Source organism: Cygnus olor, chromosome 26 (genome assembly GCF_009769625.2).
Source record: "Cygnus olor isolate bCygOlo1 chromosome 26, bCygOlo1.pri.v2, whole genome shotgun sequence".
NCBI lineage: Eukaryota > Metazoa > Chordata > Aves > Anseriformes > Anatidae > Cygnus > Cygnus olor.
The window spans coordinates 1,961,002-1,980,295 of NC_049194.1; the positions used below are offsets into that span (position 1 = coordinate 1,961,002).

At 66.0% G+C, this 19,294-nt stretch overlaps 1 protein-coding gene across 3 annotated transcripts; it reads right to left on the reverse strand.

Moving 5' to 3' along the window:
- Positions 1–154: 154 nt before the first annotated feature.
- On the reverse strand, positions 155–19,294 carry PIK3R2 (phosphoinositide-3-kinase regulatory subunit 2). Of its 3 annotated transcripts, none has more exons than XM_040537575.1 (16): positions 19,156–19,294; positions 12,881–13,587; positions 9,423–9,515; positions 8,816–8,878; positions 7,492–7,623; positions 7,089–7,290; positions 6,687–6,772; positions 6,251–6,356; positions 6,046–6,144; positions 5,727–5,907; positions 5,398–5,523; positions 5,017–5,159; positions 4,635–4,811; positions 4,287–4,358; positions 3,917–4,087; positions 155–3,587 (listed from the first exon to the last, which is right to left on the reverse strand). In XM_040537575.1, exons 2-16 carry the CDS (start codon positions 13,218–13,220, stop codon positions 3,395–3,397), a joined length of 2,184 nt encoding a protein of 727 aa, XP_040393509.1. In that variant the 5' UTR covers positions 13,221–13,587; positions 19,156–19,294; the 3' UTR covers positions 155–3,394. The 3 variants fall into 3 exon arrangements, with proteins under 3 accessions (XP_040393509.1, XP_040393510.1, XP_040393511.1); XM_040537576.1 differs by lacking the exon at positions 19,156–19,294 and adding an exon at positions 16,719–16,917; XM_040537577.1 differs by lacking the exons at positions 12,881–13,587; positions 19,156–19,294 and adding an exon at positions 9,814–10,138.

Here is a 19,294-nt window from a genome sequence, read left to right on the forward strand (position 1 = left end):
GGAGGAGGAGGAAGCTGGTACTTCCCCTGCTGGTTGCAGCCAGGCGTTTCCGGACGGTTCTTGCCCCTTTGGGCTCGGCTGCCACATTTGCCCTTTCCTGCCTCTGGTCCCCTGGGGTACCCCTGCCCCCCGCAAAGAAATGCCCGCAGCCACGTCATTAATTCTGTTTTATTTGTGTGGTTTTTTTTTTTTTTCCTCCTTTTTTTTCCTTTTTTGAAGTACCGTACAAAAATCCTTACAGTAACAAATACTGGGTTTACATTAGTAAACATCAACAGAAAGAGCATAGAGAACTACTGCTGGTAACGAACAGCTGAAGTGGCAAGTTAGAGTATTTATTATTGCATATACCTAAGAACTAAAATCTCAGTAGCGCTCACACAGCCGCCACGTCCTCTCCGAGCACAAAGCGGTCGGGGACACCCGTGCCACCTCCGGCCACTCTCCAGTGACACGAGAGCCCTCGGGGTTACGTCGGGGAGCTCGGAGCAATGCGAGCCGACCCGAAGCAGGAGGGGCTGGACGCGTTTCTTGGGACCTCGCCGCGATGCTGGGGGCTGCCCTCGTCCCCTCGAAGGGCCGAGCTGTGCCCCGGGGAGCAGGGACGGCTGCGGTGCACCCATGGGACGTGGGCACGCGGTTGGGTGGGGGACATGCGGGTGACAAGCAGCAAAGCACAGCCCAGGGCCTCGAAAACACATCACTACCTGGTTAACCCGCAGGCGCGGACAGCACGAGCGAAAGCATCAAAAGACAAATCACAAACTAGCTTATTCCGGGGGAGCTGCGCTGCAGGGAGCTCGGGGCTTGGTTCTTCCACCCGAGAGGGAGAGAGGGGCAAAGCAGCGGTTCTGAGAGCCAAGTCGAGCACTGTCGGGGAAATGGCAGCCCCGGGGAAGGGCCTGTTCCTCCTCGTTGCACGCAAGACCACGAGCACAGCCCTGCTGGGGCCAGCCCCGCGGCTCCGGCCGCAGTGACGTGCGCGGGCGGGCAGCGGCGGCGGCGCTGGAAGACGCAGCGGGGCCACCACGGCCCTGCTGAGCTGACACTGAGCTGCCCACGCCGCCGTGGTGGGGAAGAAGCTGCAGCTGCGGGCTGGAAAGGGACAGCGTGGGGAGAAACAGAAATTTGGCCGGGAGGGTAAAAGAAAAAACCCAACGCTGTCACGGGAAGCTGGAATTTCCTCGGCCAGCAAAGCCCAGGGGAAGCACCGAGAGCGGCTGGAGCAGCGACGCTCCCGGACGCGGTGGCTGGCGTGGGAGCGGCCCCGAGCTCCCCTAGGTGGGGTTGTGGAGGGGCGAGGGGCTGGAGGAGCCGTTGGCTGCAGCCCACCCTGCAGGGCAGGAGCCCGGCCCAAGGCTTTGGGGTGTCCCAGCACCCCACAGACCCTGGGAGGGCTCCGTGTCTGCGCTCCGAGCACGGGGGCTGCCGGCCCTGCTCCCACCTGCCCCCATCTCGTGTGTCTGAGCCCAAACCATTCCCTGAACTGCCACTGATGGCTTTTGCCAAGCGATCCCCCGAGCGATAGCACCGAACACTGACAAAAGAGGGGAACCCCAAAATAGAGCCCAGGGCACACAGAGCAGGGAGCGGGGTCTGTACAGCTGAGCGTGGGAGAGCTGCCACAAACAAGGGGAACGTGACGTTTGCTCCAACAACCCCAGACCCCCAAAGGATCCAAAAGGATCTGGGAACCGTCCCGGACCCGCGCGAGCAGCTGAGGTGACCGGGGGAAGAAGGAGAGCGAGCGACAGGAACAGGGCAGAACCTGCTGCAGGTGGTGCACAGAGGACGGGACGCGGGCACAGCACATGCGAACGCACCGTGCTCCGGCACCGAGCGTGCAGGGCGCCCTGCAGAGCGAGCCGCAACGCGAAGCAGAAGCAGCAAAGCCGACAGCACCCCCCAGCCCTTCCGGAGGTCTCGGGAAGGGAAGGGGAAGAGCCTCTCAGGCAAATCAAGAGGACGATCAACGCTTTCCAGGCAGACAGGATAAGCCCGTAAAGCAGAAACCACCACGGCCTCAGCTCACAGGCTCGGGTGCAGCTTTTAAAGCCCCGCCAGGGCCACCCCGCACCTCCTCCATTACCCCGCGCCCTCTGCACTCAGCATTTTCTGCAAAGACGCCACAAGCCCTGCCCGCGCCGGCCAGCTGCGAGGGGCACCCCTACAGCGACCCCCCCCCCTCCAGTCCCCATACAGTACTCACGAATATAAGTGCTTTGCATACACAGTTCGACATCATGCATATACATTTCTACGTGCTAAGGCCCTAGGCCCAGCGGAGATACCGTCCTCCTGCAGCGGAGAGGTCCTTCATTTTGCGTAGGGCTCGTAGTGTGCGTCGGGCTCCAGCCCCCTCCTGCTCCAGCGGGCAGGACCCGAGCCTGCAGCAGCCCGGCCGGCTGCTGCCCACGCGCTTGCAGGTCGTAGTGGGAGCTCAGCACACGCCGGTACTAGGTAAGCAGCTGATTACAAAAAGAACCATATTTACAGAGCTACAGTTATAGCTTCAACGGGTTACGCTCGCAGAGATTCACCAAAGACAACCAGGAACAAAGAGCTGTGCGCCCCACAGATTCTGCCGGGAAAGACACAGGTACCAACGCGGGTTTCACAGCTTGGTTGGCACAACTAAGGTGAGAGATTCGTCGCTGACAGGGTCCTCCCTCCCCAGGCAGCAACGCTCAGGAGGTGGCTACGACACCAGGGACCAAGAGTGGGAAGGGGCACAGCACAGAGTGGGGACCTCGGCCACGAAGCCCCCCTCCCCGGCACGCCCACCGCCCCACGGAGGACGCGCTTTTCTCTTTCTGAAATGAGTCCCTGCACAAAAGAGCAGCAGCCCTCGTACCAGACACCAGCTCCCACCCCAGCCCGCGAAGTCACCGAGGGAAGTGAGAGCGGAGGACGCGTACGCTCGGCCGAGGCTCCTCCTCTGCCGTCTCCAGCGCCCGGGCAGGGAGCCCCTCGCCCAGAGCAGCGCCAGCGGCCGCTGGGCCGGGGCAGTGACCTGCGCCACAGCGCAGGGGAATCAGGATCTAGCTCTACGGTGATGCATAGCGGGGCAACCTGCCAGCAAGAAGGGGTCTGACCTGTTTGTCAGGGAAGGGGAAGGGCTGTGCTCGCCCACAGCGATTCAATTACAACTGGATCCCACCTCCTAAGGACCGGAGCCCACTGGGAGTCAACAGCCCAGGCTTTTTGTCCCATCAGCCAACACGGGTTTCAGCTACTGACCAAAAAGGGACACCAGGAACGGTCACAGACATCTCGGAGGCTCTGGAGGGGCAGGAGCACAGAGACTCAACTATACAGGGTGCAAGAGTCCAGAGCCAGAAAGCAGTGCCCTGGGGAGAAGCTGAAGGCAGCTGTTGTGTTGTGCATGGGCTGCTCATCTGGCAGGTGGCTGGGAAAGGACCGGGTGAGCCAGCGTGACATTCAGGGAGTCATTGTGCTGCACCAGGGACGTGTGCTTGTAGTGCAAGACCAGGTCCTTGAGGGAGGCGTAGAGGTTGTAGGGCTCCGCGAAGCCGTAGCCAGACGCCGTCTTGTAGATGACGCAGTGCTTGGTGTCGCCATCCACCCTGCCAGGGAGAGAAGGGAGCGCGGGTTAGCGGCGAGCGAGGAACCCCTGCTAGGAGGGCGGCGGCGGGGCACAAGCAGGAGCAGCCCAAAGCTACGTCTGGCCCTGGCACGAGGAGCTGAGGCAGACGGGAGACCTCGGGGAAGCCCGGCCTGCCAGCTGACGCCTCCGCCAGGCTCCAGCATCTGGCAGGAGAAGGGCAGAGCGACACGGGAGCGCAGCCGGTGCCAGCCCCATCCCGCCACGTCTCTCTCTGCCCGTCTGCGCTCCCCACGTGTCACACAGAGCACAGAGTCGAGCCGGCAGCCCCGGCCGCACGGAGGTACTCACACCACGGAGCAGGCGTAGCACCCCTTCTGGCTGCTCTCGCGGATCAGGAAGGTGCCGTCCCGCTTGCCGCACAGCATTTCCTCGGCCTGCAGGCGGTTGATCTTCCCCACATACCACGTCCGCTCCTCGTGATGAGGCAGCTCCTCCTCGTCATCCATCATGGAGTACTGACTGCAATCGAGCACACGCAGGGTGTCAGGGCCCCTCGGTTCAGGCACGTGGCCCCCCAACATCTTCCCTACCACTGGTAGCTGCCAGCACTCCTTCCAGCAGGGAATTCGGCCTCAGCTCCCAGACAGGGCGATGGGACTTGCCCGAGGCTCTGGAACAGCCCCCCCACAACCCCCGACACGCGAGCGGGGACACTCACTCCTCTGTCTCGTTCTTGATGCCCAGCCACTCGTTGATTTTCTTCTGCCGGGCACCCTTCTGCGTCAGCCACCTGGGGAAGGAGAGGCAGAGCTCAGGAGAGGCAGCGTGCCCGGGCCAGGCAGCGCTCACGCAGCCATCGCCAGAGGGCAGCAGCCTCCCCCTTTGAGAAGCCGCCATTCCCCGAAGCTGCGCGCTGCGGGGCTCCTCGCTGCTGCGCGCAGCAGCCCTGCGAGCCGGTCCAACAAGCCTCAAAGCCCTCGAGGAGCCAGCTGGATGGCTCCTGGGCCGGGCTGGAGGGGGAGCAGGGCCCCTGTGCCAGCCCTCCGCGGGGGCAGGAGCTACCTACACCAAGTACTGGTCCCGCAGTTTGCGCAGCTGCATGAGGTCTGGCTTGAGGCTGTTCATGCGCTTGTCGATCTCCCGGTTTTCCGAGGCCTGTTTCTTCAGGTCCTGCTCCAGCTTCATCTTGCTGTCATGAATCTCCGTGATGCGAGATTTGAGCTTCTCCGAGTTCATGAGGATCCTGGGAGGAGAAGAAAGGGGGGGAATTCGGCTGTGAGCCAAGGTGGGGGAGGCGGAGGAGGCAGCCTGCCAGCTCCCGGCCGCAGCAGGCGGTTGGAGCGACGAGGACTGCGCATGCCTCGGCTCTGCCCCGAGCCCCGATGATCCTCCCAGCCCCAGGAGCCCTTCCCCGGGCAGGGCAGGTCACCGCTGCCCCCAGTCCTCACCGCTGCACCTCCTTCTCGTTGCCCTCCCGCCGGAAGCGCTCGATGTACTCCTTGCTGCACTTCTCCTGCGTCTGACACTGCTCCTCGAAGATCTTGATCGTCTCGTTGAAGGCCTCGATTGCCGTTCTCTTCATCTGCAGCTCCTGAATTGGAGAGAGGGGAGAGCTGAGGAAGCGGCGAGGATTTGGGCAGGTTTCTGCCCATCTGCAGCCCCTTCCCACCCCCCTCCTAATCCAGCACCGTCCTCGGTGCAGTCAAAATATCCCCCACTTCAAAGCCCGTTCTCTGAGGAGCCCCCTGAAACCCAGGAGCAGACAAATGGGGCAGTGGGTGCCCAAGCTCTGCTCTCTGCGCCCAGTGTGTGCCCCCTGGGACGCGTACCTGGGACGTGCGCGTGTACTCCTCGTACAGCAGGTCGTACTCCCAGCTCTTGTCCTGGTACTGCTGGTGATAGACTTTCAGCTGCTCTCCCACGGCTTCCACGCTGTCCTCTTTCACCACTTGGTCCTGCCGTACATACAGCCTCAGTCAGGGCCCGCTCCTGCCCTACAGCAGCCCCCCTGCAAGGCAACCGGCCCCAAAAACCCCACCAGCCCTGCGGGGTGCCCCACAGAGCAACGTCCCAGCACCGGGAAGAGGCGCTGCATCTACCAGAGGGCCAGGATGACGGATGCCCCTGGTTCGGGCTGTCCCTGCAGCACGGACCTCACCTGCTGGTACTTGGAGATGGGGTAGAGCAGCCGCGTGTCCAGCTTGGCGTTGTACTGGGCGAGCGACTCGTGCCGGTAATGTGTGATGAGCTCCACCACCGAGCCAAAAGTCAGGGGCTCCGAGAAGCCGTACTTCCCTTCCCGGTGAAAGATCTTGATCAGCTTGTTATTGCCTCCTTTCCTGCAGAGGGGAGGGGAGAGCGGAGGGTGGTTATCACCACCGCAGGGCCCTGCACCAGCCTGGACGTGTCCCTTGTGCCAGCCCGATGTCCCAGCCGCCACAAGCACGGGGACACGTGTCGAGATCCCGGCGTCCTACCTGAGCGTGAGCGTGTACTCGCCCTGGATCTTGCTGGAAGCATCCCGCACCAGGAAGGTACCGTCCGGCGTGTCCCGCAGCTTCTCGTTCACTTCCTCCCTGCGAGGGACAGGGACGATTGTCACGGCCTGCGAGGCGCGGCCAGAGCTGCCCTGAACCCGACAGAGCGGGCGCCCGGAAGCGGAGCTGCCGGCCACCCCCTTACCGGGAAATGTCACCCCAGTACCACTCGGCGTCCTGCAAGGGCACGCTGTTCCCGTTGGCCAGGCTGGCGGCGCTGGGCTTTGGCTTAGGTGGTTTTGGAGGCAACGCTGTAAGAGAAACAGGGTTGAGGAAGGGTTGAAGCGGGGCTGGCCCAAGTCCCAGCTCCCCACCCTCGCTAAGGGCAAGCCCTTGGAGCTCCAAGTCCCCCTCTCCCCGCGGTGACTGTCCTGGGAAGCCCCACTCGGCTGCTGCGCTGCCAGGAGCTGCTCCAGGCACATCTACAGCAGCAGATCAGCACCTCGAGGCTGCATCCGAGCACAGCTGGGCTACAGACATGCCCTCGGCAATCTGCTCGTGGAGGCAGAATCCACGCCCACGGAGCACAAATGCCGAAGCCTCGGGCCCCAAGGGGGCGTTTCAGCTCCTGGGGACGGTACCTGGAGGCAACTGTTCCGGCTCCAACTCCTTCAGCTGCAGAAGCATCTCCAGAAAAAGCACGGAGAAGTCAGGGCTCAGCTCTGGGCTGCGGGGAGAGAGGAACCAGTGAGATCAGCAGTCGCTGGGGAGAATTTGGCACCGCCCTGTGCCCCCCGGGCAACGGGTCAGCGGGGTTAGCTGCTCATCCCCGCACAGCCCAGCTGCCGGAGCGCAGGCTGACACAGAAGCAAGGGCTCTGCCCTGGCCTCGAGCCCCAGCTCTGCGTGCTGCCAGCAGTTTAATCCCACGTGCAGCAAGGCCGGGGCTGCGGGCAGACACGCTCTTACAGCCTGGGCTCCTCGTCCTGGCAGGCAAAGCGGTTGGCACAGGGTACACGGCAGGGACCCGAGAGCCTCACGTACCTGGCGCCAGGCAGCCGGAGGAGAAGGGGGCCGAAGATCTCTCCCAGGGCCCGAGGGTGGAGGTTGTTGCTCTCGGCCTGCTGCGATACCTTCCCCAGATGCCGGAGCAGGAACTGCAGGGTGAGCGTGTTCTGGAGCGGGACCGCAGGCGACTCCAGGGCCAGCAGCAGCTGTTTCCGGCAATTCTCCGGCTGGGGGACCTCTGGGGAGAGAAGCAAGACACGATGGAAGGGCTGGGACAGCCGGCACCGCGTTCCACGCGCTGGCAGCCGCGGTGTGGGAGCGCTGTCAGCAGCAGAGGCCGTGTGACGGACCCCACAGGGACAGGACCTGTTTTAACAACCCAAGCGCATCCACCCCACCCACCTCCCCGCTCCCAAGCGTGGCGGGGGAGGACCCTTACCCTGCAGGACGCGAAGGATGTCGCCGTGCACCGACACGGGCACCACGGGGGAGGGCAGGTCCTGCAGGTAGCCGCGCAGCGCCTCGCCCAGGGAGTGCACGTCGAAGGGCTCCAGGTCGCCCAGGCTCCAGTCTGCCAGGGCAGAGATTTCCCATGGGTGGTGGGCGCAGACCCCGGGCGCCCAGGCAGCAGCCCCGGCGCTGCCAGCACCTCGCACCCATCCCGCACCACAGCGGGAGCACAGCAAGTGGCGGGGGCTCGTGCAGGGTCAGCACGGTGAAGCCAGGCACCTGGTTCAGACCACAGAGCAGCCACAAAACCCCAGGCGCAGCTGGGCTTCGGGGCTCAGCACAAACAGCCCTGCTCTGAACTCGCTGCAACCTCTGCTCCTGCGGGAGACGCAACCCACGCTCGCCGCAGTCCCCCCGGCCAGCCAGCGGTCCTGGGACGCGGCACACGGGACCCGCGGGGGAGCGCGGAGCTCTCGGAGCCAAGCAGCCCACGCGACCAAGACCTCCTTGACGTGCCCATCTCCCCACAACACGCTGGCTCAGGCTCCCCCAGGAGGGGGTAGAGGTAATTTTGGGTGCCCGCACCTTTCGCGGGTCAGAGCTTTGTTCCTTGCTGCTGTTAAGAGACGTGCGTGGAGAGGGAGAGAGACAACCGGCCACATACTGGGAAAACGTGGGGAAAATGTCTCCCTTTGACCAGTGCTGCCCCACGAACGCAAGGCTCAGGCTACCAGGACAGCACACGACGCCTGTGGCCGGAGCTGACAGCACCGCTCAGCTTGGGTCCGTGAGGAGCGCCTGCGGAAGCGAACAAGCCAGCGTGGTGCTGGAAGAGGCCCAGGCGAGAGGCAGACAGCTCCCAAGGCTCCCCGGCGGAGCCATCAGCCGCCGGCACAGCAGAGCCACGGCTCCAGCCACCAAGCTGAGCTCCGAGGTCCTCCCCTGCTCGTCAGCGGCGTGACAGGGCCAGGGAAGCCTCCAGCAGCCTGTCGCCAGAGCACCCCGAGAGCAGGGTGCCCCGAAGAGACGGCAGGAGACGCGTGGGGGGATTCGCTGGGCTGCGAGCCTCCCCGCTGGCGCTGCGTCCCTTCGCCCCGGCAGGAATCCCCCCGTCCCGTCCCGTCCCCAGCACGCAAAGAGGGGGCCGGGGCAGGACAGGGCAGGCCCGGCCCCGCAGGCGGCGCGCCGGCAGTCAGGAACTGCCGGGGACAGGCGAGCCCGGCCTGGATTGCATTAGTGCTGGCGCTGTCACATCCCCTAATCTCCTCCATCTGAGCCCATTCGCCTCCTCGCCGCGAAGAGCTGGTTCTTACCGGTTCTCAGAGCTTGCCTCAGTTCGGAGCCAGATGTCCTGTACAACATCTCGCTGTCTAACCCTGCGGAAGCGAGGACGCTGCTGTTAGCTGCGAGCCCTGCAGCTCGCACGCGCCGTTTCGGAGCCAGCCCGGTGCCAGCCCGGCCGGACGAGAGCCGCAGCGCGGATAACGAGGCCGGGACGGCGGCCAGGGCAGCTGGCTCCCACGGCGCGCCCGCAGACGCTGCCACAGCCCCCCCTTGGCCCCCGGGACACCCCGCTGCAGCTCCGGGCCCTGGCTCAGCGCCCTCACGGCACGGGTTTGGGGGGGGGGGGGGGGGGGCTCCTCTCCGCAGCCCCCAAGAGAGGCTGCCCAGCACCCAGCCAGGCTGCGTGGGCGTCCCGCTGCGGACCCAGCACCACAGCCCGAGCTCCTTGGAGCAGGACGGCACGGCGGGGTCACATTCTGGACCCTGGGGACCAGAATTTGAGGCCGGGGAGGAGCAGGAGGCCCCCCTCCTGCAGGCAGCTGCGTCCCGCATGTCCCACTGAGCTCGGTCCAACGCCAGCAGCTTTTCACAACAGCTGCCTTCCCCCCGTCCCCGCCGCGGGTTTCGGGCCCGTACCTTTCTTCTCGATAGCTTCCACCAGCTTCACCAGCAGCGGCGGCGCGATCTCCGGGGGACTGAACTGCTCCTGCAGGTCGGGGAGAGGAGACCCTGGGGAGGAGGGAGAGAGAGAGGAGGCGTCAGACCCAGCTCGGCCCGCAGCAGATGGTTTGCAGCAGATCCAGGGCTAGAGACAACCGACGCTACTCCCAGCAGCGGCACCCCCGAGCGGGGAAAGCCCGGCCCCTGCTGCCAGCCCACAGCCCCACCAACACCGCACGGAGCCTGCGAGCTGGCCCCAAACCCGCACAGCACTTGTAGAGCCCAGCCCTGCTCGGAGCCCCACAGAGCACAGCAGGGTGTGCGCACGGCGAGGGATCCCTGCTGCTTTCTGCAGAGCTCAGTTTACCTCCCCGAGCGCCCCGGGGGACCGAGGACACCCGGGGCAGGCACCGCAGGGGTTACTCGGGCTCCGCAGCTCCGGCCAGGCTCAGCCTCTGCCTGGGACAGGACGCGGCACGGGGCCGGCGGAGCAGCGCGGCCGGGGAGCTCGCTCGCGGCGGTGAGCTGTGATTAATGCAGCGATTCAGACAGAGCGCTGCGTCAGCAAATTCCTGCCCTTGATTGCTCGCTGAACATGGAAACCAGCCCTCTCGCTGCCTCCCCCTTCCCCGCTAGCCCACGGCCTCCTCCGTGCAAGCTGTTACAGGGCGCGGGCAGCCCACGGCACGGGACCCGGCTGCCCCGTGGCGGGGGAGCTGCGGGCAGGCGGCGACTCCCGAGTGCCCGAGCCCCACCGGGCCTCGCCACCGCAGCTGAGCGCTCCCAAACCCTCCCCACGGGTACCCAGGGCACGGCCCCGCGCGGAGCAGCGGCGTTTCGGCGCCGCCTCGGGTCTGTGATGGGGTCGGGGCAGCGTGGGAAGGGCTGCGGCACGCCGCCCGGCAGGGCTGCCTGCTGCTGCTGCTGCGCCCGAGGCGCCTCTCGGCGAGCTGGAGCCGGAGCTGGGAGGGCTGCAGCTTGATCACGGGGCCGGGCGGAGGAGCTGCCAACGCGGGGAGCCTACGTGCCGCGGCGCGGTGGCTTCGGGGCCGGCTCGGCAGGGCCCCGGGCACCCTTCCCTGCGCTCAGGGTGACGCACGCCGGGGCAGGAGCGCGCACGCCCGGCCGCGAGGCTGCCGGCGGGAGCAAGAGCAGCGCCGGGCTCGGCCCCGCTCCGTGCTGAGCACCAGGCGGGGCAGGAGGCTCCCCCACGGCACCGGGGGAAGTCGGCGGTCCGTGGGGACCCCCAGCACGGCCTGCCCCGCCGAGGCAGAGCCAGAAGGCTGCTCCCTGTTGTGAAACACGGCCCCGGGGTCACGGCTGCGACCCCAACTTGCCCAGCGGCAAGCTGCAGGGCGGTGCCTGGCTGAGCCTCCTGCCCCCACGGCCTCGACGTTGGGGGGGACAAAACAGCCGGGGGCAGTGCTTCCAGGCGGCGACTGCGGAGAAAGGAGCAGCTCGGCATGGACCCAAGCTGCTGCCGGATGATCCCGCCCCACAGCGGGGCCGTGCAAGGAGTCACCCCGTCCCCGGGGCAGGATGGTGCCCTGCACGGTGCTGGTTGGGGCTGAGCCACGCAGGGCTGGCAGCTCCGGGCCTGACCCTCAGGAAGGGAGAAGGAAGAGAAGCAAAAGCTGCGCTCCCCACGTGGCCCGGCCGGGAATGTGCCGCTTCAGCAGGCAGCAGCCCGCGTTTTCACCGGGCCCACGCCGCGGCCGGCAGCGGGTCCTGAGCCCGCCGTGCTCCGGGCAGGGCCGAGGGAACAAGGGCACTCACAGCGCGGCCGGGGCGGCTGCGGAAATATTTCCGAGCCGCATTTTCCGCTCGTGCTCTCTGCAGAAGGCGAACACAAACACCAGCGGCTCCGAAACGGAGCCTCGCAAAGCGCCGGGCCTCGCTGCTCTTCCTCGCGGCCGTGCACCGTGCGTGGCGGTGGGGGTGAGGGATCACCGGCGGCCAGGACAGCCCCAGGAAGGAGCAGGGCAGGAATTCAGGCGGCTGCGAGCTGAGCGGGGGCAGCCAGGAGCCGTCTGTGCGCCTCCCAGGCAGGCCTCGCCCCAGCGGGGCAGGCAGACCGCGAAGAACTAACACGGCCTTGGCTCCCACACAACTTCTCGGTTGCAAAAAAAAAATAATAATAATAATAAATTAAATAAATAAAACGCGTCTGCCCACCAGCACGGTGTTGTGCCGCGTGTAAAATGGCCTCGGGTGTTCGAATCGCAGCCCCGGGGGTCCCAGGTGGCTGTGGGGGTGTTCCCACAGAGGGGGGGGGACACGGCTGGCACCCCGCGGTGCACCCCGGTACCCGATCCTCACGCGGCTCCGGCCCGGGGCAGGACGCAGCCCGGACGGCTTCTTGGTTTCTTTTCCAACCGCGTCTTTTCCACGTGTCAGGAGCTCTGGCACGGATCCTCCTCCACACCGCAGGGCTCTCCGCCCCCAGCCCTGCCCGGGGCAGCGGCCGTGACCACCCGGACGCGCCTCGGCCAAGCCCCGCTCGAGGAGGCCGAGGGAGCCCCACGGAGGCACAAATCCAGCCCCCGAGGGAGCGCAGGGCTGGGCGCAGCCAGGGCCGACACGGCCACCGCAGAGCGAGCCCCGGGCTGCCGAGAGGAGCCGAGCCTTGGGCGGGCAGCTTGGGAGCGAGGTGACTCAGGTCAGCAGCCCCCACTGCGTTCCCAACCCCGCGGAGACGTCCCCAACCCCGACGGGTGCGGGAGCAGGGGCACAGGAGCGAGACACCCAGCCCCGGCACCCCGCCCGGCGCTCCTTTCTACCCCTCAGGACCCCAGAGAGGTTTCATCCAGAGCCCGATGGGACAGAAATAAAAGAAAGAGGCAAAAAAAAAAAAAAGGCCTGGGATGCAGCTCTCCAGGCAGCGCTGGGGCCGGCACCCCGCCTGCCGGAGCCGTGCCAAGCCCGGCTGCGCCCCGCTGCTGCCCCAGGTGCGCGGTGCCCGTGCCCTGCCCAGCCCCGGCCCCGCCGACGGGGAGCGGTGCCAGGCAGGCGAGCAATTAGCTGCAGTTCTGGGAAGTCCTCTTCTCGCCCCTGACTTTTCTCCTCTTGCCCAGAGAGGAGGAATTGTGCGTCTCAGCGGGGCCGGGCGGCGCTTGGCAGGGAGCGACGCCCCGGGCGCCGCGGAGGCAGAGGCGGGCGGGAGAGGTCAGGGCTTTTTCCTCGAGGGAGGGAGCGGGGCAAAACCTCGGCGGGGCAGGGAGAGGGGCCACGGGGATCCACCCGGCTGGTCGTGGGCCGGAGAAGGAGCTCGGAGAGCTTACAGTGGGACGAGGCTCGCCCCGAGAAGCTCCGCTAGGGAGATCGGTGCGCGGGAGGAGCAAAGAGCTTGCCTTTCGGTCAGGGCTGAGCGCGAGCGCACAGAACGCGAGCGGCTCAGCTCCCAGGCAGCAGGGGAGGCACGCGGCAGGGCTCACCTTGCTCCGGAGCCTCCTGCAGCCGGCAGCCGCCGGCCCCCGGTGTCGCGGGCAGGGGTCTCTGCACTCGGGGCCGGTGCGAAGGGACGGAGATCTTCACGGGCCCCACGTACTCCACGTAGGTGCCGGGGAAGTCGCCCTTCTGCTTGGTCCGCTCGTTGACGCCCAGGATCCACCCGATCTGGTTGGGGTTCTGCTCGTCCCCGTCCTTGAAGCCCAAGGCTTGCAGGGCCCCCTTGCTGACCACCAGGATGTCGCCGGGCACCAGGTCAATGTCCTCCTCGCGCTCCTTGCGGTAGGGGTAGAGCGCGCGGTACTGGAAGCCGTCGGTGCTGCCCATCCTCTCGGCCACGGGGAGAGCGGCTCCGAGCGGCGAGGCGGCGCGCTTTGGGGCGGAGAGGAGAGCCCTCAGGGGCAGCTCTCCCCCATCGGCACTCCCGAGGTCCCTGCGCGAAGCGGCGCCTCAGGAGCCCGGTCCCGGCGTGCTTAGGTGCAGCCCCTTTTCCTCAGCTTGAAGCCGCGATTCAGCCAAATGATGGAGCAGAGGGAGAAGGAGACGAACATAATCCAGCGCTCGCGAGCGGGCATGCGGCGGAGAAACAGAGCCGGGTCCGGTTCACCAGAAGAGAGGCGGCTTTCCTGGAGGCTGCAGGGCAAGAGCTTCGAGCCGCGAGCCGCGCGGCATGCTGCTTCTCCCTCCCCAGCGCCTGCGGAGAGAAAAAGGCGGCGTGTCACCGCCCAGCCGGGCGCCCCGCGCCCCCCCCCGGGACGCCCGCACTCGGAGCAGGGGGCTCGTCCCGGCGAGGCAGGGCTCGCTCCTCGCCCAGCCAGGCTCCTGCCGAGCCCCGCATCCAGGCGCTCCTTGCCAGGACATGCTAAGAGCGAATTTGCACTCCGAAAAAGCGAGAGAGGAGCCAGCTCGCAGGAACGCTCGGCAGAGGGGACACCTCCTCCCCGCCCGCCACCGGCTCCGCATCCTGAAGAGGCTGGCTTCTGCTTCTTCGGCTTGCTCTCTTCGCAGCACTTAGGCAAACAAGAACGCAAGGAGAGGCACAAAACGGCCTTTATGCGGGAGCTTGTGCACAGAGAAAAGGGCGACCCCGCAGCCACCAGCTGGAGGCCCTGAATAGGAGCAAAACAAACAGGATTTAACCTTTTCTTGAGAAATTGACTGAATTTCGCAGTTCACCTTCGCGTCTCCCCACGGATTTCCACCCCCCCCCAAGAGTCGCTTTCTGAAGGTGACTGCCCACAGCCGGGGGTTAACCGGGCCCGCAGCCGAGGGCCCTCGGGACGCGCTGCCGTTCCCACGGAGCAGCACTTCAAAGCTCTGCGCTGAGCAAAGCCAAGTTTTGAACTTCTGAAAAGCACCGAGAGCATCAAGCGCGGGCAACGCAGGGTTTCTTCAGAGATGGAAGCAAGGGGGGGGGGGGTGGTTTTAAAAAAATATCTTTAGAAGCCTTCGAGTCCGCTCAGAGCTGCAAACTGCCTCTGAGCTATTTAAATAGAGAGAAATTGAAGGACAGGACGCCTGCCCAGCCCAGAAAGCCACCAAAAAGAACAAACCCGGGTCGTAGCACGTTGTCGGAGGGCCGCGTGAGCCGGGGCATTCCCACCAGCCGGGCACGGCCCCTTTCCCATCCCCTCCCTGCCCTTTCCAGCTCCCTCGGGCTGAGCCGGGCAAAGCCCCAGCGCCGAGGAAGGGGCCTCGAAGGCAACGGGGCGGCCGCAGCCCGCGGGGGCAGCTGGAAAGCTCCCAGCGCTCCCAGTGCCGCCGGGACCTGCCGAAACGCTGCAGGTCCTGCTCACGGCTCGAGCTGCTTTGGCCCAGAAACCCAAACCTCAGCCGCAAAAGTCTCCGAGCTCCCCGAGGCTGCAGCAGCCCCCGCAGGAGGGGGCGAGGAGGCGCCCCGCGAGGCTCGCTCCCCCGACAGCGGGAGGCGCGACGAGGCCGTGGCACACGAAACCCGCGCAGGAGCCAGAGCCTGCGCTGCCTGCCGGAGCTCGGGCAAGCGGCCCAGCCGGGGCCGACTTCTCCGTGAACGAGCAGAGAGCCCCCGGGGGGGGCGGTCGGAAGCTCGCAGGGAGGCTCCAGCTGGTGGGGAACAGGACGGAGCCCGATCCAGGTGGCTGCAGAGCTGCCCCCCGGCTCCCCGGGCAGCGCGGGGCCGCGCGGCTCCGAGGGACCCGAGGGACACGGGGCGAAGCAGCGCACCCCGGCGCCGCAGGAGCCCACGTTTCCCAAACCCAGCCCCGGCCAGGAAAATATTACTTCACAACCCGGAGCACGGAGATTTATTTACGGCCACGCTCCGATGCCTGCCCCTCGCCCCTCTGAGCTCTGCCTACCGGGGCCCGACGCAGAGGAATCGGCCGAGCTGTCCTGGGGAGGACAGAGCCCAAAACGTGCCCCGAGGCAGCGGGGCCGGCACCTCGCCGGGGGATTGCGGCACCAACTCGTTCCGTGGCTTTGGACAGCAGAGCGTGGCCCCGGAGCTCCGAGGCTCCCCGAGGCTCCCCGAGGAGCAGGTCCCGCAGCTTCTGGCTCCCTCCAGCCCGGCGCCGGCTCTTGCACAAGGCGAGGAGGTGCTCGGAGACCTGGCTCTGGGCTGCCCTGCTCCCCACGCCCCAGCACCCAAAAACCGGGGGATTCACCCAGCGCCAGGCCCACCTGCCTTCCCGTGCCGGGACCGGTGACGGAGGGCGAGGAGCAGCCGGCTGCAAACCCTCACCACCTCTCCGGGGGAATCGCCCTCTCCCCGCAAAGCCCCCGCGGGACGGCGACGGCGGGGAGCAGGCGGCCGAATCGCCGTGTTTTCGGGGAGGGGGAAGGGACCGTGCGTTTCCCCAAGCCCTCAAACAGATGTTTGGAGGGAAGGCGAGCCTGGGAAGGAGGCGGGAGGTGCTGGCAGCGCGGGACACGCACGAGCCTGCCCGCTGCAAGCGCACCTCCGGAGCGGGGCTCCGCGTGCGCCGGGCCGCCAGCAGCTCGCCAGCAAGATTTCGCCTGGGCCCGGCTCCAGGCTCGCTCAGCTCCCGGGGAGGAAACCTCGCGTGTCTGTGCTGGCGAGCACTCGGTGGGCTCCTCCGAACCCCCCCCCCCCCCATCCGACATCTAAATACCTTCGGTAAATCTATCGCACAATCGCGCGATTCATGAACCGCTGTCAATACTCCCTTTGTTCGACGCATCAGTTCCAAACAAAAAACACATTACGAGCCTTTTTGTGGGTGCCCGGCGCATAAATAAAAGCATCTCAACGCTTAAAATGTGGTCCCCGGGCTTCTCAACCAAGCTCCAAGCGCAGTTCAAAGTGCAGCTCGACTTGAAGTGAGCCTAAGCGTTGCTTTCCCTCCGGCGAGGAGAAAGAATGCATAAAAATATTTTTTTTTAAAAAAAAAAGAATGTTTATGACAGCCTACACGGCTCGAACGCTTCCAAGTTACATCAGATCCTTGGGGGGGGGGGGGAAACCGGCACCAAATCAAGCCCTGAGCCGCGAAGCACCGCGTGTTAGGGGGTCGCAAAGAAGGAGCAGAAACCTTTCTTCGCAAGAAAGGAGGACGATGCAACCAGGGGGAGAAATAAAAACGGCTCAGGGTTGGGATTCGTGCCTCCAGGCTGCCCAGCGCTTCCCTCCGAGCAGCGAGCGCTGTCCTGAGCCGGGGCTGCCTCTGCCCCAAGCCTCACAGCAGGGACGAGGGGCAGCCGAGGCCGTTTCCAGCTCTTTTCTCACCAAAACCTGCTTCTGATGTGGCCGGCAGCAGAGCCCCGGGAGCAGCAGCTCCCTGGGGACGCCGCGCGCTTACTGCTCCGCCTTACGTGACCGCCGCCTACCTCATGCTTTGGGAAGTTTTTGAGAAATTGCTCAGGTTTCTCCTCACCCGGGGCCTTCTTGCTCCCGCTGAAGCTCGTCCTGTCTCACCCGCCTCAGGAACTTTCTCCTCCTCACCGCAGGAGCCTTGTGCTCGGCTGGAGGCTTTCGCTCTCCGGCACCGAGCGGAGAAGGGCGACGTGCCTCGCGCCAGGTCCCTTTGCTCCAGGCTCCCTTGACACCAGTCCCCAGGCACAAAGAACACGCTATTGCCATTTTAGGAACAGTCCCGGAGCAGGGTTTAGGTTTTTTTTTTTTTCCTTCCCAACTCCCCCCCCCCCCCCAGAAGTAAGCCAGTAGCTGCACTTTTGTTACTTCCCTCAAAAATTACAGTTCTAGCAAAGCACACGAAAAAAGCACATCCGCTTCTGCGGGCCCATCTGCTTAAAATCACGCTCCCGGCGGGATCTGGGATTTGTGCGACAATTTGTCAGGGGCTATCCTAACACAGCCATCGCACGAAGCGACCCACAAGGTGGGAAGTGACCGCGGCAGCAGGCCGGCGTTAGTAGGGTACGGGCTGGCACGAAACCCCCGCAGCCCCAGAAACGCGCCGTTCCCTTCCTCTGCTTGCTCTTCATCCTCCCTTACCCCGTCGCTTCAGCGCCAAGCCGCGGCTCCAGATATTCTCGGAGGAATTAAAAGAGCCCCCGATATTATAAATACTCTTTTTTTTTTTTTTTTCTTTTTATTGTAAACACACCGAAGCGCCGGCACTCTGCCGCTGCTCCGAGCTGGCTCCGCTCCCCGCTGCATTCCAGCTGAGCTGCGGTTTCTCTCCCAGCCCAGAGCTTTTGTCCGGCGAGAACCAGCGACGGGGCAGAAAGGGTTTTCCCGTGTTCCCAACCCCTTTTCCTAAGGGGTAAAAAGAAAAAAAAAAAAAAAAAAAAAGGAGGGTCTGGGGGCAGCAGTCGCCCCCAGGAGGAGCGAGGCGTCGCCGAGCGCCAGCAGCGAGCCGCAGGGGCAGATGGAAGCAGGATTTGCGCGCGTCAGAGCTCAGAGTCACCAAAGAAACCAAACCATCCCTTGGACTTTCCCACATAATGGAAGAGGCAGGGACTGGAGCAGAGGCCAAGCCAGCCTCAGGGACACCCCGGCCCTTCGCATGCGAGGGAAGGGCGGGCGGAACGGCCAGGAAAGCGACGATTTAGGCTATATTTACTCAGCTGTCTCCATTCTCTCGCTCTCACACAGAAAGTCACAGGGCCAGTTCCCCAGCGGCCCCGCGAGCTGCTCCGGCAATAAAAGCCGTGCGTTAATGGCAGGCGAGGCAGCCATTCCCCTGCCGCACCGGGCACGGGTGCTGCACGGCGCTGCTGGTGCCGCTCCAGCTCCCGCACCGCTCGCTTCAGGCAGGATTCCGCCCCCCCCCCCCCCCCCCCCCCCCCCCCCCCCCCAAGGCTTTTATTCCCCATTCCCCTCCGTTTCGCAAGTACGTGGCCACGGGAAACTTCCCCTTCGAGGGGCCGAGGAGCGTCCCCAGGAGATGGGGGAACGCAGGGCACGGACCCCGCTGCAAGGAGCCGCGTCGGCCCCATCCCAGGAACCGGGATTTGGGGGCGAGCTGTCAGCGACCCCCCCCCAGAGGACCGCTGCCCCCCCCCCCCCCCCGGGACACCGAGCCCCAGCCTGGGGAAGCTCAGTGGTGCCCAGCACCACGGAGCTGAGCAGTGGCCACGTCCCTCAGAGAGGCTGCCCAGGAGCCCCGGCAGCGGGGGCTGCACCCGGAGGGGTCCCTGCGAGGGGACCCGGGGGGGGGGGGGGGTGGCCTGCAGGCTGAGGGGGGCAGCGACAGCCCCGGCACCGCCGAGGGACACGGAGGGGGGGACGGGAACGCCTCAGCACGGCCCCAGGAGGGGACGGGGGACAGGGCCTGGGCCCGATGAGGCGCTGTGCCCCCCTCAGGGCCCCCACAGGGCTTGCTGCCCCCCCCTTCGGGCCCCCTTAAGAGCCGTTTCCCCCCCCCCCCAGGGCCTGCTGCTCCTCCTCAGGACCCCCTTAGGGTCCGTTGTGCTCCCCTCAGGACCCGCTGCTCCCCTTCAGGGCCCCCTGAGGACCCCCCTCAAGACCCTCTGAAGGTCCCCTGAGGACCCCCTCAGGCGCTGCCCCCCCCCTCAGGGCCCCCTTAGGGCCTGCTGCCCCCCCCCAGAACCCTTTCAAGACCCCCTCAGGACCCTCTGAGGCCCCCCTCAGGCGCTGCCCCCTTCCAGGACCCCTTCAAGACCCCCTCAGGGCCCCCCTGAGAGGCCCTGAGGCCCCCCTGCCGCCCCCCCCAGAGCCTCCCCAGGCCCCCCCCCAGGCCCCGTTGCCCCCCCTCAGGACCCGCTGCTCCCCCTCAGGCCCCCCCCCAAGGCGCTTCCCCCCCCGCCCGCCGTCCCCTCGGCCCGGCCCCGTGCCCACCTCTCCGCCGCCCCCCCGGGCCGCCGCCGCCGCTCGCCTCCAGCCCGCTGCTGCCTCCCGGCCCCGCGGCCGCCTCCAAAGGGCCCGAGCGGCGCCGGAACGGCCCGAGCCCGCCCCGGAAAGGGCCGACAGAAGCCGG

Coding starts and splice junctions, on each gene's coding strand:
- PIK3R2 (XM_040537575.1), bottom strand. CDS start 13,220: ATGGGCAGCACCGACGGCTTCCAGTACCGCGCGCTCTACCCCTACCGC. Junction 7,624..8,815: donor GAGGCAAGCTCTGAGAACCG/GTAAGAACCAGC, acceptor CTGCCCTGGCAG/ACTGGAGCCTGGGCGACCTG. Junction 4,359..4,634: donor CTGCGGGACCAGTACTTGGT/GTAGGTAGCTCC, acceptor CTCCTTCCCCAG/GTGGCTGACGCAGAAGGGTG.